Genomic DNA, 15952 nt, shown 5'->3' with positions numbered 1-15952 from the left:
TTTTCTTAAGTACGAGCCATTAGGCTTCCTCATAAACGGGGATTCCCGTGTAATTACTCTCCCTGGTCCCCACAGGCAGGGTTCGCGCCGATCAACAGCTTCGGGCAGTGCAGCGTCTCACTCACACGCTGCGGCCAATGGCCATGCTGACGGCAGCCTAGAGGGTTCTCCTCTTTGTCCAATTCTCCTATATGTCCTGAGTATAATTGCACATCTTCTGCTTGCTCTCTTCTGTTTCTACTTTTTCCTATTTGTATGTGTATCTGAAAACCTCTCCTCTACCATATCAATTATACATACTTCCCATGAACACTCCAACATGACCTCTTCTACCACCCGCAAGCAGAAGAAGCCCCAGCAGTCCAACCGCAAGGTGCTGCTGGCCGACACCGTCGGACAGACGCTGTACGAGCGTCTCCTACAAGCCCGACTCGACTGTCCCATCGCCCACTGGGCGCCTGTGCACCATCCTCTGGCTCCTCAGCCCTCATCCACCATCAACTGCAACCTCAGCATCAACAGCACCAGCACCAGCACCCTCACCACCTCCCCATCAGCCTCTACCTCCGACATCAAAAGCATCCCCTCCAGCCGCACCAGCCATGACTCGCTCCACAAACCCTCATCATCATCCTCATCACTCCCACCCCTCCCTTCCAACCGCATCATCACTCTCGGCGGACCCTGCACCAACCTCAACACCCTCACCACCATCGCCCACTTAGCCGCCAAATACAGCCAGGTCTCGCACATGTCCCTGCTCGACCCCAGCTACACCGTCTTCCTCAACACCACACACACCGCCGCGCTCTGCTTCAAAGTCGTACACCAAACAGCCATAGTCGCCGGCGACCCCATCAGCTCGGAAGAAAACATCCCATCTCTCCTCTCCGAATTCAAAACCTATCGCAAATCACACCTCCTCGGCATGGCCTTCCTCGGCGCCAGCCCACGTCTCACACACTACGCTCAAACCCAAAGCCAAACCCAGACCACTACGAAAAACAACTGGACAATGCTCCACTTCGGGACCTCACGCGTCCTCAACCCCACCACCAACGCCCTCCTCAACGAATCAACCGGAAAGCGTCTCATTTTACAAAACAAACAACTCCTCAACCCGAATAAAGGCGGTATAACCCTGGACATATACATTCCCGGCAGCAATCCCACATTAGAAAAAGACCTCCAGGAAATATACACAACATGGCGCACTACCCGCAACACCTCATCTACCCCCCAAGCCTTTATAACAGAATACACCTCCCCCTTCTCATCGACTCTCCTCCCCTCCCTCATGACCTACATCTACGCCAAGGATAAGAACGGCGTGCCGCTAGCTTTCGCAGCCCTGCGCTTCTGCGGCGCTAACAACGGATACCATATCGATCCGTGCGTGGCGCTACCGACGGCTCCCAAGGGACTGACAGACCTGTTGATGTTCGCTGCGATGGCGCTGTGTCGGCATGCCGGGGTGGGGTATTTGAGTGTGGGCTTTGAGCCATTAGAGGAGTTGGGCGAGGTCAAGGGGCTGAGGGGCCCGTTAGAGCATTTGGCGAGAGGGGCATATCGGTTTGCGTTTAAGCGGTTGCCGTCGATCCAGGGGAAGAAAGCGTATTATGATAAGTGGAGGACGGAGGAGGGGTTGGAGGAGAAGTTGTTTTTGGTGTTGACGGGGGCCGGGGGTGGACTGGGGGTCGTGGCGGTGACGCATGTTGCGAATGTGAGGATTAGGAGGGTGGTTTGGGGGTAGGAAGTTTCACTAAAAGGGGAAAAGAGGGTGTGAGTAGGTATGTTTTAGGGTAATTTTTTTTTCTTTGGTGTATATTTGGATGCGTGTATGATATGGTCTGGTATATGGGGGCTTGCATAGTATTTCAGTTGCATATGAGTTCAATTGAGCATAAAATTTGTCTTTTGGTCACAAGTGTGAAGCATCACTACTAGACGCCCTGCTACTTACTACTTAATGTGGGATATTCAAACCTAGATCCGGGTAAGTACTTGAAAGCAATACGAAAACATGCACATGCAGACCAGACGTGGCTGAATGGGAGTTGCTGGAAATGCAGACTGCTGAAGGTTATTCTCCGTAGGACCATACTGGTGTATATACTAGATTGCTCATGGGTTCGGTACGAGGACTGCGTTGTGATTTACATGCACACTGTATACTATACATCTGGGAAGCACGCATATAAGATATTGGGTCTAACATGCTGTGTGTTGATCAGATCTAACGCTCTAGCTAAACACGCCATTTCCGTCTGAATTTTGCTCTGCTTCTGCGAGGCTGAAAAGGTGCATCGTGAACGGAGATGTAATTAGTTGAGTAAGAAAAGCGGCCTCTACCATCACGTTGGGGAAGCATGGCCCCGCAACAACCTTGGCTACATGTGAAATTCGAAGAGAGTAGAGTTGGTATAAATGAGGATTGTCATCATCCCTGAAAGTTCTTTTCACAGAAGTATAACGTCCCAGCGTGTCTGGGGCTTAGCCCAAAATACCCTAGTATCACTAACTCAAGAGCTGCGTGATAGAGAAACATAGCCTTCTTCTGTTATTCTGAGCTACTCGCTACTCATGAGGCAAACAAGCCTTCGACGTGTCTTACGTGTGTGTTCTTCTGTGTCATGTTCAAGCTTAGCAAGGTGCTATTTGAGCTAAGTAATGCAAGGCCGTGTGCCATTCTCTCATCATGAGGCTTACGCCATACCCATGTCATCGTCAGTCGCCCAGTTTGACAACTGGATGAAAATGTTCCTTTGCTGCCTATTCTCCCTCGACTCGATGCCATGATCTGTGGGGCAGTGCCTACGCTCTGAAGAATAAGAATTATCATGCAGCAGAGCAATGCATTTGTTTTAGACCACAACCATTGTTCTGTTCGGAGGACAGCAATTTGGCTTGTACGTGACAATGTTCCTAGTTAGATCTCGATATAGTGCTTCGGGCCTGCTGCTCACTGACCCTAACTTGAACCCTATGGTGGCAAATACGGATATGAAATCATGTCCCATGAATTTGATGCCCAATGACATTCATACAAGCGCCGTACTAAGCAGTAGGTCATATCAGTCCTCTCGTTCAATAGAGGAACCATACTACATTGTGGGACTATATCATGAAGGCTGATCTTTGCGAAAAGCCCATCCTTGAACCATCTCGTTAACTCTTTACCGTGATGATCGCTGTTTAGCCAATCACTGCGAATAGGTCCCAACTCAACCTAAACACTGAAGCAACAAGCTTATTCCTGACCTCTCAGAGTATACTTGGGCACAAGATATCCCAGAACAAGAATTCGAAGGCATGATGATAGTTAAACGATTCACCATGATGGAGTCACGTGTATACACGTGCACATCCTGTTCTCAGACCGCCTTGCCAGCCACTTCTGTGTTCATCTTTCTATGTAGCTGGATTCTATATTACACTCAGTTCATGACAGCTTCAGGTCATGACGTGGATTTCGTACCCTGTACTGGTCTGATCATCTACTTCCATCTTTTGTCCTGAGCGGGGGTGTATGCTGCAAATACCTTCCCGATCCTTACTGACCACGCGGGAAATCAGCCGATCTAGATCAACAACCCGGGTCTGGACAGTGGCAGACATGATGCTGGCGACGAGCTCCTAATTTATTCTAATATAGAGAAGGACGTAGAAATTCTTCTTCCATGGGTCTATGACCAAGCCAACATTGCCCGGGGGACTCACTTGTTCGACTGGCCCGACGAGGATCATGAATTTCGCTTCCTGTTCGAGCAGTTTTTCGCTTACCAGACTGCTCTTACCCCCAAATCATCTTGTTCCATTGGCCCTATAACATCCAAAGGGGAGATTACGCTGCCCCGGATGAACTGGAAGGTGGCGGGGCGAGAGTCCCATCGCTATTTCGTTTCCTCACAGGGCTTCATACTACGGATTTTGATGCAGATGGTCCATAGGAAGCTCAAAAGAGTCATGAAACCCGAACAGACGCAGGGTCTGGAGATTCGGTGAGTGTTTGCTCCTTCCGTGTCAGATAATCAATGAGCAAATATCGAAAAATTACTGACATCTAGTAACAGGTCTCCTAATTTGATATCATCATCCAAGTATGTAATAGGGCGTCAAATGTATGTCAGCAGGCCGGTGGGTCAGGTGACAGTTGGTCCCGGTGACGATTCACTGCCGATTATCTCTTATACCGGGGTGCGTATATTTCTTCATGTCACATATTCCCTCTACCGTTTTTCTTTTTTCTTTTCCTCCGGTGTCTCTTGGCTAACAAGCTACAGTGGTTCGAGGGACAGACCTGGGAGGAGTTCGTTGGGGAAGTTCTCAGTGTCATGCTTGGCCAGCTGGCAAAAACTTTTACCATTCACAAGCATGATCAGGGGCTGCAGGATCAGGAGATCTTCGTGATTGGCTTTTATGGCCCTCATATTTACATCGCCCGTGGGCATTTTCCTACTGATGAAATCAGCAGGGTGCATTCGAAAGGATTATCGGGCAACGAATCCTTCGAACTGGAATTCACGAGAGGGTATAATCCTTGCCAGAAGGATGATTGGCAAGAGGCTATGCGGGCGCTGACAAGGCTGTTTCTATACCTCCTGAGTGGAACTTAAAGGTTAGCGCCATGCAATGTTTCTTGTCAAAATCTACCTCAATGGCGGAGGATTCATGATGCACGTTGCAACCTATCATGGGCTGTGAATACCCATTTGATCATTCAATGCTTTGCTTGGATTCTTAAGGAATAGTGGAGTTATCACGGTGGTTACTACTTTCTCGTAAGCAGATGAAGAGTAAGTTCGCAACGATATTATCAGGCGAGCAGAGGAAAGAGAAAAAAAAAGGAGTCTTTAGGCTAGCTGGCCTACCTCCAAATGGATTACCGGCAGCTCAGAAGTTCGATTCGATCCCGAATGGATTCCTGGAAAATTAACTCCCACCGATCCATCGTTGATAGCCACGTGCCATGCTTCTTGCCACCTTCCATTTGAATCTGGCCGGACCGGTTAGGCTATACAATTCTTTAACCTTCCAGTCATCGTACAATCTCGTACCACCAGGGCAGTGCGCGTTTACTAACCATGCTAGGTTGGGTCCCTTGCGAGGTCCCGGAGTAAAGCAAGTATTTATCGGCTTTCATATTCGAAATCGTTATTCTCGCGAATAGCTTGAGCGCTGTAACATTCTGAGCTTCGGACTTGCCCTCATTACTAGATGTGGAGAGCTCTGAGCTTGGGGTGGAACTGTTGCTGATTCTTGATAAGGAATGAAGTACTACTATATCATGCAGTAATACTGATATAGGAGCTAATACTGCTATGCCCTCTTACAATATAGTAGATCTGCTGACTCCAAAAGACCAAGCGCTGAATACTTAATGAGGAATATTATTATGTGTCTCATCACAGACTTTAGTTACAGGAGCTTGATCCGACGAAAATGGCTTTAAGGTTAGGCATATTGACTCTTTCGAGGAGCCTTGTGTGGAGACACTCCTGCTATGGTCCTAATAATTATTATGACTTCTACCTTGATGAGGATACAATGATGACGGCCCTGCTGTGGGTCTTCCGGAGTTGGTGGACGAGAGAGGAAAAAAGAAAGAAAGAATTCCCGGGACTGATCTTCAAAGACTCCTCTGAGTATTCACTACGGTGATAGTTGGGACACTCTTTCACCTGCCAAGCACTGACTGTGAACGGTACCACCAAGGAAGTAGGAGTGAAGTCAAAAGCTTGCTGATGGTAGTCGGGTAGTTTACTATTGATGATACTCCACGAGGTTGCAGACAATGAATAGCATTATTACTCGCTCCTAACTAAACAATTTGATTTGCCCCCACCCTCCAATCCACATTATTCACATCTACTCATCCACATCTCTCGGATCATGCGTCCTCCAAAACTCCTCATACTCCTCGCCCGTCTGCCCCGGCACGGGCTGATAAAACGTCAACGGGGCAAGAGGAATGCCCAAATGCTCCATCTTCTCAATCTTCCTCCTCGTGGCCTCATGCCTCTTGTTGACACTATACACACTAATGCGATGCGCCGAGGACGTCACATGCAGACCCCAATTCCACGCAGCCCGCACATTCAACGGCTGGGTATTCAACGAATTATCCCAACACCGACAGACAATCTCAATCCAACCCTCAACATCACACGGCAACTCCATCTCCCACGTCCGCCACGTCCACCTCCCCTTCTTCGACAACTTCTCCTGCGGCACCGCATACCAACTGAACCCTCCATCCGCCGATAACTCCACCCGTTCCGGCCACCGTCCACCCCCGGAATACGCCCACCCCTTGCACCGGATCTTCCCTTCATGGATAATCACCTGCTTCGTCCAGGGTGACATGATCGCCGAACTGACCGGCATTTCCTGGATCTGGATCCCATCCGTGGGAAGCTGGTTATATTTCCCGACCTGCTGGTTGAAGTAGAGATACTCCCTGCTCTGCACAGGTGCTCGGGATGGGTTCTCAATCGCCTTGATCCGATACAGCCACTTGACGCTGCGCGCCCCGATATACCCCAGCACCACAACCCGTAACGGATACCCATGGATCTTGGGCAATGGCTCCCCGTTCATCTCCCACGCAAGAATCACCTCGTTCGCCTTGACCTTCGACCACGGCACACTCACCACGTAATTCATCGCCTCCAGATCCTTGATGTATGTCTCCGCGCCATACAACTCCAGATGCTTCGCGGGCGCAATCAACCCCCCACAATCCTTAATCACCTTCTTCAGACTGATGCCCACGTACCGCGCCGTCCCAATCGCCCCTTCCGCCCACGGGGCTTGCGGCACTTCATCGCCCTGGCCCCCATACAACGCGATCTGCTCGATCCGCCGCGTCCCCGAACACTGCATCGTCACGAGTTTCTCCATCCGCGGGAACCGCGTCTCATCCTGCAGATCCTCCAATGTATAGTTCTTCGGATGCTTGACCAGTCCATCCAGCTGGAGATTCCACTTATCTTTCTCAATCAGGGGAATGCCTCCGTGATTGCGCACAAAATGCAGCGGATTCGGCGTGACAACTTTCGACGTAACCAGCCGCTTCGGCGGCTCCCCGTTATACGGGAACTGGAGCAGATGCAGCATATCCGGATGTTTTTCCCGGAGCACAGTGCGCCAGCTATCATCCGCCACGGAGGCAAGTTCCCCGCCTAGCGCGGCGTGCCATTGCTTGAAATCCTCGCCGGTCAGGACGGGGTTGGTGTCGGGGATAGGACCGAACATGTAGTCTGGACAGGGGGTAAAGGTTTGAGAGGTGAGGATGCGGTGCGCTTTCGCTTTTTTGTCGGGGTAGTTTTCCCATTCCACGTATCTATACCAATCATGTATCGTTAGCATAAAACATTATGATATAAAGGGATATGGAATGAGGGAGAAATACCCCTTCCACCCCTCCTTCTCCCTCTTAAACAACTCATTCCGATCCCCAACTGCCTCAATCGCCTCCTCATCTTTATACCGCTGTGTCGGCTTCGGCGGGTAGATGTGCACGGTGTCCAGACCGGATTGATCGAGGATGGGCAGTTTGTGACCTGCCATGCCTTGCTCGATCTTCCATTCGTCGGGCCGGTTGGTCGTGTCCATTTGGGCGGTTAGGGTCGTCATGGTGCTGGTTTGGGTGGCCATTCTTTTTTCCCCCCCGGGATTAGCAGCACTTTATTATTTATATTGAAGTGAGATGTTTGTGATGTGTGAATAGATGGGGGATAGTGGGTAGATGGTGGGTGTTATATATGCTTGTTGAGGTATAATAAGAACAGAAAAATAGTAGTTGTAGTTGTAGTTGCAGTAGTAGTGTATGGGAGAAATGCGCCGGAAGCAGCAGATTCAAAAAAGAGGGGAAGGAGGGGGGGAATGCATGTATATTAATTACATGGTTGATTTAGTGAGTGGTGGAATGTTGGAACGGGTGACTTCATGACTACCACTACCACAATCACTACTAACTATAGATTAGTGTAGATCCCTGCTGTGTGTTTACACCCGAGGAATCGCCGGACCTGTCGGGTAGAGCGGGGAGGGAAGGGATAAGGTGGGATTTCTGACTGGGTTGAGTCAGATTAGGATATTTCTTGTTTTGCGGTGGATGGTGTAGGGACTTGTGGTATACTTGTTTCATGGTGGATGGATGTAGGGAGGGAGGTTGTAGGGCTGGGGTAGCTAGCTGGTGTGGACTCTGGAGTGGGTAACGTTATCATTAGGGTGGATCTGGGACGTAGCCGTGCTTCGCAGTTAGTAATGGTGCACTGGTTAAATGAGGTTGGTAAGTGGCATTGGAATGGACGTGATTGGTGAATGTGCGGTCTAGATCCGGAATTGGGTTTGGGGGGAGGGGGTTGTTGTTCCGATGCATCCGGATATCTTGTTGATCAGAGCAGTGTGGATGTTATGAAAAAAGGGGGGGGGGGGGAGCAGATAAGGGTTGCTGTATTGTGTATAATTGTTTCACTGTAAATGGTGTGTGATAAAACTTACAATCTGAGAAAGCGTATTGAAACCGCCCCGTCACAGCCCATATGCAGCAGATTCCTCCGGATGGTTGGATTGGCCACTGCCATGCACAAGAATGCGCCTTGACGTTTTTTCTCCGAAAGCACTAAGCAATGACAGCTGGCGTGCATTCTTGACCATCCTAAAACAACACCATGATCAATCAACACTTTTATACCCCTAGCTACAAAGTACAGCACATCTACCTGTCTATTTTCTACTCTCCCCCTTCCTCACCACTTCCTCCGTAGCCTTTTTCACCCCCTCCCCTAACCCCGGATCCACCTTTGAAAACAGCTCTACATTCATCAGCACCATCACCTAAAACAAACCAAAGAAATCAAGGGATAAACTCACCATAAACCCTCGCCCTCAACTTATCACTCCATACCTGCCCTAAATGCACCGCCACATTCCCAAAGAACCGTTCCTGATGTCCCTCCTCCTTCCCAATTACCTTCCACAACCCCCTCGCCTGCACGAAATCATCTTCATACAGTCCATACTGAAAGTTACTCACCTGGCCCACCCACTTCTCATGCTCTGTGAGAGTGCTGACAGCCTGTGGTGCCTGTCCTTTGACATCTTGGTAGAATTTGATCGGCTTCAGAGATGACCCGACGTAGTTAGGATCAGCACCGTAGTTGTCGGAGAAATTCATTTGCCCGTCGCGCTGGTAGGGACAGTACACTTGGGTTTTGGCCGCGTTGGTCGGGAGTTGTTGGTAGTTGGTGCCGACGCGGTAGCGCGCTGCGTCGGGGTAGGAGAACATGCGCGCTTGGAGCACTATACCATATATATTAGTTTTGGATTGGACTGAGGAGCAGATAGTGTAGGCTTACTAGGATCGGCGGATGGAGCAATACCAGGAACCAGATTCGATGGGGAGAAAGCGGCTTGTTCGATATCGGTGAAGTAGTTTCGGGGCTAGTCAATTAGCACAACGTTGTCAACCATTCGGATTCAAGTAGGGAGCATACATTCCGATTCAACTTCATCGTCCCAATCTGACGCAGCGGAAAATCACTATGCGGCCACACCTTGGTCATATCGAAGATATTCCATCGGTAATTTTCAGCCTGCTCAGGAGACATGACCTGCACGTAAACATTCCAGGTCGGATAGTCTTTCCGCTCGATGGCTTCGAAGAGATCCTGGATGAGAAAGTCGGGATTCTCTCCGGCCATGCGGACGGACTCTTCCTTAGTGAGGTTCTTTATGCCCTGGGTGGTTTTGATGTGGATTTTGACGTATTTGAAGGAGCCATCCTGATGCAGAGTTATTGGGTAATCTTAAAACTGTTAAATAGGGGTAATACCTTGAGGGTGAATTTGTAGGTATGTCCACTGTAGGCATTTATGTGTCGCAAAGACGCAGGGGTGCCTCGATCACTGAAGAGATGGAGGAGCTGGTGGAAGCCTTCTGGGTTTCCGGCGTGGAAGCTAGCCAGTCAGTAGGATATTCACTCCTATGTAGCAGTAAACGTACTCCCAAAACTATCAATGACAAGTTAGCACCTGACCCAATCACGACAACTCATAGATGAAGAAAGAATACCATATTTGGATCCGGCAAATGCGACTGCGGATTCCGTTTATGAGACCGATTCAGCGACGGGAACTTGAGCGGATCTCGAATGAAAAAGACGGGCTATCACCAATACATTAACTTCAATATACTTTCACTTCACATCTCATCAACGAGAGGTATTACCGTATTATTGAACACCCAATCCAGATTACCCTCATCCGTATAAAGCTTCATCGCCCAGCCATGCACATCACGCAAGGTATCGGCTGATCCAGCTTCCGGACCAACGGTCGAGACGCGCAGGAGTAACTGGGTGGTTTTGCCTATTTCGCTGAGGAAGCTGGCGGAGGTGATGTCGGAGCAGTCGTGGGTGCAGGTAAATTCGCCGTATGCGCTGTGCTGTTAGTAGGGCTGTTGTTGTTGTTGGGGAGGTAGAGGGGGAGGAAATGTACCCGGCTGCTTTGGCGTGGACTACGCTGTTGAACAAGCTATTAGTACATGTAATGATGGTGATGGAGGTTAGTGGACTTATACCGCTCTGGGATCCGCTCACGAGCAAAGTGAGAGAGAGTTTCAATGAGCTGGGTATCCTGCATTAGAAGCAGGCCGCCATTGCCGCTGCGCAACTGCACCGAACTGGCATTGCTGGCGTAGGGGCAGCCTGGAACATTAGTATACTTTTACTATATGTAAATTTATAAGGACATACCTTCGGCGAGGGTATAGTAGCGTTGATCCATTATTCCTAGTAAAGCAATTGATGACAAAATCGACAAGTTGCAATCTGCCCACTGCAATACACTAACTTTCCTCCAAGAAATCATGTTTATACTTATACCCTGCCCCCCCCAAAGTCAATTACATCACAACACACCACCCAATGCTTATCAAACCTTACCACCACCATCATCAAATAAGAGACACTCTTTACTCATCCAAATAAATTACAACGTTAAACCGTAGCAAACTACTTTACCACAACCCTAACCCCCATCCCCCCCTTAACCTCCCCACCTTTCACAACCACCCCCAAAACCCCCCACCAGCCCTTCCTGACCCCCCGAAACGCCTCCCTCAATCCAGGTCTCACTCGATCCAATCCCGGTCCAGGCTCTCTCACACTCGTAATTACCACCACTGCCCCATCATCCTGATTCCCAAAGTGTATCTCCGTACCAGGAGGTAGATTCCCCAACTCGATGCCCTCCGTCGTCACGTTTTCGCCGATTCCACCCGGGGTGAGGGGCTTGGTGCCCTTGAAGGAGGTGGAGGAGATGTGACGGAGGGATTCGATGGGGAGGAGGTGGATTTGGCGGAGGTTGCTGGCTGTAGTACTGCTGGGGGTGGAAGAGGTGGTGTGCTGGGTGGTTTTGCCTGCGTGGCAGTCGCCGCTGACGCCGTGGTTGGGGAGGAGAGTTATTGATGGTACTGGGGTTTTGGAGGTGGTGTGGGTGGGGGATTTGGAGACGGAGAGAACGCGGGGGAGGGTGGTTGTTCCTGTTAGGGTTGTTGTCGTGGATGTAGTGGTGGTGGTGATTGTGGACATTGTGGTGTGGATGGGATGGTTTGTATACAGAGTGATTGTTTGTTATGATTAGTATAGAGTGGATGGTTAGGAGTAGATGATGTTGGGATGTAGTCTGGGATGATACTAATAGAATAATGGTGGGGTTACCCCTCCTGCCAGCTCAGCGACAGGGATCATCATCAGATGATTAGTCTCTGCTTGACGGAAGCTTAAATGGTCAGTACAGTGTATATATGGTTGGTTCCTCATCGGGTAGGTAGATCTCAACTACTTCAAATATGATCTTTAGCTCTCCAGATATTCAGAATATTTTGCATATCGAATGGCAACTCAATAGGTATAACCCGCCAAATCCCGATCCCATCTCCCTCGGATACAATCCTCCAAATCCACCTCCCTGACCAACAACCCATCATCATCCAACGATACTCCTCCCCTCGAACCCGCCAGAATCTCTCCAAACGGACCCACTATCCACGCTGCCCCTCCACACCCACTCTCTCCCGACGGCCCTTCCCTTCCACTACCACTACCACTACCACCAACATGAACCTGTCTCTGCTCCACTCTCCCCGGACTCATTTCCCCATCCACATTCACACTCATATCGGCATTTGACTGTCCTGGCCACACAATCTCATGCGGTCCCTCCGCCATCACAGACTTCCGTGGTCCCACAGTAGCAGCTGCACCACCACCATCGGCATGCCGAACCTCCGGCCAGACAATCTCATGTGGCCCTTCAGCTGTAATAGACAGGGACCGTTTCTTCGCGCCTGGGGAGGATTGCCAGCTGGGAATACGGGTAGGAGAGCCGAATTGGTGTTGATGCGCAGGTTGAGAAGTGGTGTAACTTCCTAGAACGAATACTCTTCCTTCGACAGCTACCGTGCGCAGTAAACTCTCCCATAAGCCAGTTTCATCGCCACCATCGCTGTCACCGCCATCGAGATAGGAGACACCGCCGAGGGAGATGTAGACTTGGATACCAGCTGTATAGAGTTCCTGCCGAATAAGCGGACGGTAATTCTCCTCGCATAAGCCGACCCCTATCTTCACCTCGAGCCCACTTTTGCAATTGACAGTGATCGGAGATGTGTGCGGTTGTCCGGGAGAGAGATATGTCTTTGCTGCGCCGGTCTATACGCTCGCCATCATGTCATTAGCATACCCATCCATCCCCATACAGAAAGACAAGGGGTACAAACCAACGCAAAACACCTCCTCTTCTCCACCAACCCATCCGCAGGATGGATATACACCACAGTATGATACAGATTCCCACACGCGCGCTCCAATAACCCCACAATCAAGAAAAGTTTCGTTTCCTGAGCGAGATGCTCCAGGATCTCTCTAGCTTTGGATTTCTTCTCGGCGTGGCATTCGGGATTACTTCCCGGGTCGGATAGGTCGTGAGCGCAATTGAATAGCTTCAAATATTGATCCCTTGGACTCTTATTTCTTGCTGTCGCTGCAGCTGGTGTCGCGTAAGACGGGATGACAAGAAGATGAGCGCCCTTGGACGCTGCGGAGTGCGCGAGCTGGGTGATTTGGGATGGGGAGGTGGATGTTATGGTTGGGTGGGCGATGGCGAGGGTGAGTTTTCTGGGAGACATAGTAACTATTGAGGTTATACTAGATTATGATTATGACTATTATGAGAAGGATCAGGATGATCATGATGATGTTGTTTGAGTGGTGGTGGTGAGATGACGAGGTTGGAGTGCGGAGAAGTTACAAAGTTAGACCCATGGTTACATGTGACGTAGTGCACTCTTTGTTTTGGCATCAAACGGCCCCTGACAACACGTCATTAGATTATAAAGCTTTTTCAGTGACTGTTGAATTGATACCATCTACTAATTAACTACTCGGCCGTTACTGATGACAAAGGTGTAAAGGTGTAGGAATAAATCAATCTTCCGGTATTGCGTACATACATTGATTCAATGTCTTATAATACATAAGCTCAACGCTAGACGCAAGAAATAGCTGCAATGCAAGCCCATGCGCCTCGCTATGACTCCAATTTTAATACCCAAACAACCCGTTCATCACAACTTAAGCAAATTGTATAAACAGGAAAAGATCAGTTAAACGTTCATCCCCTTTGCGGTCGCAGCTTGCTGCAACACCCGCGGCCAGCGAGAGATCATTTCCACATCGTCCAGCGCGCCCTTGCCCTGGTTGCGCACGTATTGCGCACTAGGGTCCACTCGCGGCTCGTAGTCCCAGATCGATGGAGTGCCCTGGATCAGGGCAGAGTACACGAGGCGTCGGCGGCGCTGCGACCGCAATACGTCCTCGCGGATCTTCTCCAGATCCCACCGCGCGTGCACCTCCTCGGTAAAGTACGCCAGCAGCTTGGCCGGCTCACGGCTCTCCGGGAGGGCATACGCCGACTTGCCCGGGCTAGGGGTGCGCGGGGGTGTGGGGAATGGGAACGACGCACGCTGCATCGGTGAACCCCGAGGCGAATCGCCTGGCGTGGGCAGCGGCGCAGGGTTCAATTGTGTGACAGGCACGGGCTTGGGAGCCTCAAACGACGGCTTCTCCGTCAGCCCCGCCACCAGGTTGACCCGCTCTTGTGGGTCGGCCTCCAAGTCGAACAACATGGGTGGGTCAATCAACGAGTACACAAACTTGTAGCGCCCGCGCCGAATCATGACCGTTGGCGACTGCGTACCTTCCGCCATGTACTCACCCAGCACTGTGTTGGTCTTGACGCCGTCCTCGCCGGTCAGGTAGGGCATCAGCGACACGCCGTCCAGCGGCAGCTCGCGCACCAGCGGTGCCCCCACCATCTCTGCGAATGTCGGCAGCAGGTCCATGGTCGAGACGTTCTCCTTCACCCGCTTGGGTGCGAATCGCTTGGGCGCGTTCACAATGAACGGCACACGCGACGAGTTCTCGTACCAGACCATCTTGTACCAGAGACCGCGCTCACCCAGCATGTCACCGTGGTCGCCAGTGAAGACGATGATGGTGTCGTCGCGGACTCCGCAGTCATCAAGCACCTTGAGCAGCTTGCCCACGTTGGTGTCGACGTACGTGCAGGCAGCGTAGTACGCGCGGCGGGCCGCCTTGATACGCTCCTCGGGCATCTCCTTGCCCCAGAGGTCAATGCACTTGAGCACACGCTGCGAGTGCGGATCCTGCTGGTCCTGCGGGATAGCCGCCTGCTTAGGCAGCGGGATCTCGACATCCTCATACAGATCCCAGAACTCCTTAGTCATGGCATAAGGGTCGTGGGGATGAGTCATGGACACCGTCAGACAGAACGGCTGGTCGTTGCGCTGACGCACATGATCATAGAGGTACTGGGTCGACTTGTAGATGACCTCCTCATCAAAGTCAAGCTGGTTAGTGCGCACCACGGGACCTGCCTCCATGACGGAAGACATGTTGTGGTACCAGTCGGGACGGATTTCCTATTTCGGTCAGCATTCCGCCATTCCCCAGGCCGGATGGCGGGGTGAATAAACTTACCGGCTCATCCCAATTCACTGACCAGCCGTAATCGCCAGGATAGATGTCGCTGGTCAGGCGCTGCTCGTATCCGTGCAGCTGATCCGGACCGCAAAAGTGCATTTTACCGGCCAAAGCGGTATGATAGCCTTCACGGCGCAAATAGTGAGCGTAGGTGGGGGTGTCTGCGGGCAGATCGGAAGCGTTGTCGTAGGCGCCGATCTTGGAGGGCAATTGACCAGTCACCATGACGAAGCGCGAGGGCGCGCAGAGCGGCGAGTTGCAGTAGGCGGAGTCAAAAACGACACCTTCCTGCGCCAACTTGTTCAAGTTGGGGGTCTTGATGGGGGAATCCTTGTCGTGGAAGGCCAACAAGGGGGCCGCCATCTGGTCGGCCATGATGTAGAGGATGTTAGGCTTCTTCTCAGCCATGATGATGATGGAGGACACTCTCTGTCCGGGGATGGATGCACTGGATCAGGATAGAAGTGAAGTCAAAAGGGGAGACGCGTAACGTCGACACCAAAAGAGACAATGATGTCGGAAGGTGTGACGGGGAAGGTTTAAAAAGGAAGGAAATGACGAAGGAGTATGTGAGAGAGAGAGGAGTGTCAATAGGAAAATGGAGCGGACGACAAAGAGAGACAACCGGGCCAGAGAAGGATATAAGTAAGTCAGGCGGAGCGAAGGACTGGTGGAGACGGAAGACAGTAGACGAGCAAAAAATTGACCAACCAACCAAAGCATCCATGGGTGGGCAATGAAAACCGGGAGGGAAAAGGGCGACAGCCGCGCTACCGGGGCGTGTCGCACCAGATCTCCATGTCACCGCAACAATGGAACCATCAGCGGGGACGATGGTGTGATTGCGGAAGGTTCCATGGTTGGTGACGCAGGGAGGGT

General features: G+C 51.0%; 6 protein-coding genes across 6 annotated transcripts; 1 reads left to right on the top strand and 5 right to left on the bottom strand.

The window, feature by feature from the left end:
* Nucleotides 1-319: 319 nt before the first annotated feature.
* ergS lies at nt 320-4616 on the top strand (the record flags this gene model as incomplete). Its single annotated transcript, XM_025535112.1, has 4 exons — nt 320-1723; nt 3586-4001; nt 4074-4197; nt 4284-4616. 4 exons carry the CDS (start codon nt 320-322, stop codon nt 4614-4616), a joined length of 2277 nt encoding a protein of 758 aa, XP_025391399.1.
* A 1252-nt stretch (nt 4617-5868) lies between these two features.
* On the bottom strand, nt 5869-7638 carry BO83DRAFT_423620 (sulfite oxidase; the record flags this gene model as incomplete). Its single annotated transcript, XM_025535111.1, has 2 exons — nt 5869-7345; nt 7415-7638. The coding sequence occupies 2 exons, from the start codon at nt 7636-7638 to the stop codon at nt 5869-5871; spliced, it is 1701 nt and encodes a 566-aa protein (XP_025391398.1).
* An 858-nt stretch (nt 7639-8496) lies between these two features.
* BO83DRAFT_375185 (catalase) lies at nt 8497-11041 on the bottom strand. Its single transcript, XM_025530398.1, has 11 exons — nt 10763-11041; nt 10588-10714; nt 10506-10529; nt 10237-10447; nt 10081-10173; nt 10012-10019; nt 9842-9965; nt 9504-9791; nt 9366-9450; nt 8881-9309; nt 8497-8822 (listed from the first exon to the last, which is right to left on the bottom strand). Exons 1-11 carry the CDS (start codon nt 10791-10793, stop codon nt 8734-8736), a joined length of 1509 nt encoding a protein of 502 aa, XP_025391397.1. The 5' UTR covers nt 10794-11041; the 3' UTR covers nt 8497-8733.
* A 3-nt stretch (nt 11042-11044) lies between these two features.
* Nucleotides 11045-11685, bottom strand: BO83DRAFT_330909 (MOSC domain-containing protein; the record flags this gene model as incomplete). The annotated part of the gene is made up of 1 exon (XM_025528253.1): nt 11045-11685. A coding segment is annotated over exon 1 (555 nt), but the record flags the coding sequence as incomplete, so codon positions are not given.
* Nucleotides 11686-11876: 191 nt separating this feature from the next.
* On the bottom strand, nt 11877-13296 carry BO83DRAFT_330906 (nitrilase). The gene is made up of 2 exons (XM_025528252.1): nt 12790-13296; nt 11877-12721 (listed from the first exon to the last, which is right to left on the bottom strand). The coding sequence occupies exons 1-2, from the start codon at nt 13195-13197 to the stop codon at nt 11912-11914; spliced, it is 1218 nt and encodes a 405-aa protein (XP_025391395.1). The 5' UTR covers nt 13198-13296; the 3' UTR covers nt 11877-11911.
* A 187-nt stretch (nt 13297-13483) lies between these two features.
* BO83DRAFT_375184 (putative choline sulfatase) lies at nt 13484-15896 on the bottom strand. Its single transcript, XM_025530397.1, has 2 exons — nt 15071-15896; nt 13484-15012 (listed from the first exon to the last, which is right to left on the bottom strand). The coding sequence occupies exons 1-2, from the start codon at nt 15479-15481 to the stop codon at nt 13675-13677; spliced, it is 1749 nt and encodes a 582-aa protein (XP_025391394.1). The 5' UTR covers nt 15482-15896; the 3' UTR covers nt 13484-13674.
* Between the last annotated feature and the right edge of the window lie 56 nt (nt 15897-15952).

This window comes from Aspergillus eucalypticola (assembly GCF_003184535.1).
Source record: "Aspergillus eucalypticola CBS 122712 chromosome Unknown BO83scaffold_4, whole genome shotgun sequence".
In the NCBI taxonomy this organism is placed as follows: Eukaryota; Fungi; Ascomycota; class Eurotiomycetes; order Eurotiales; family Aspergillaceae; genus Aspergillus; species Aspergillus eucalypticola.
The sequence above is the reverse complement of the archived record's forward strand: the minus strand, read 5'-3'. Positions and strand labels throughout refer to the sequence as shown.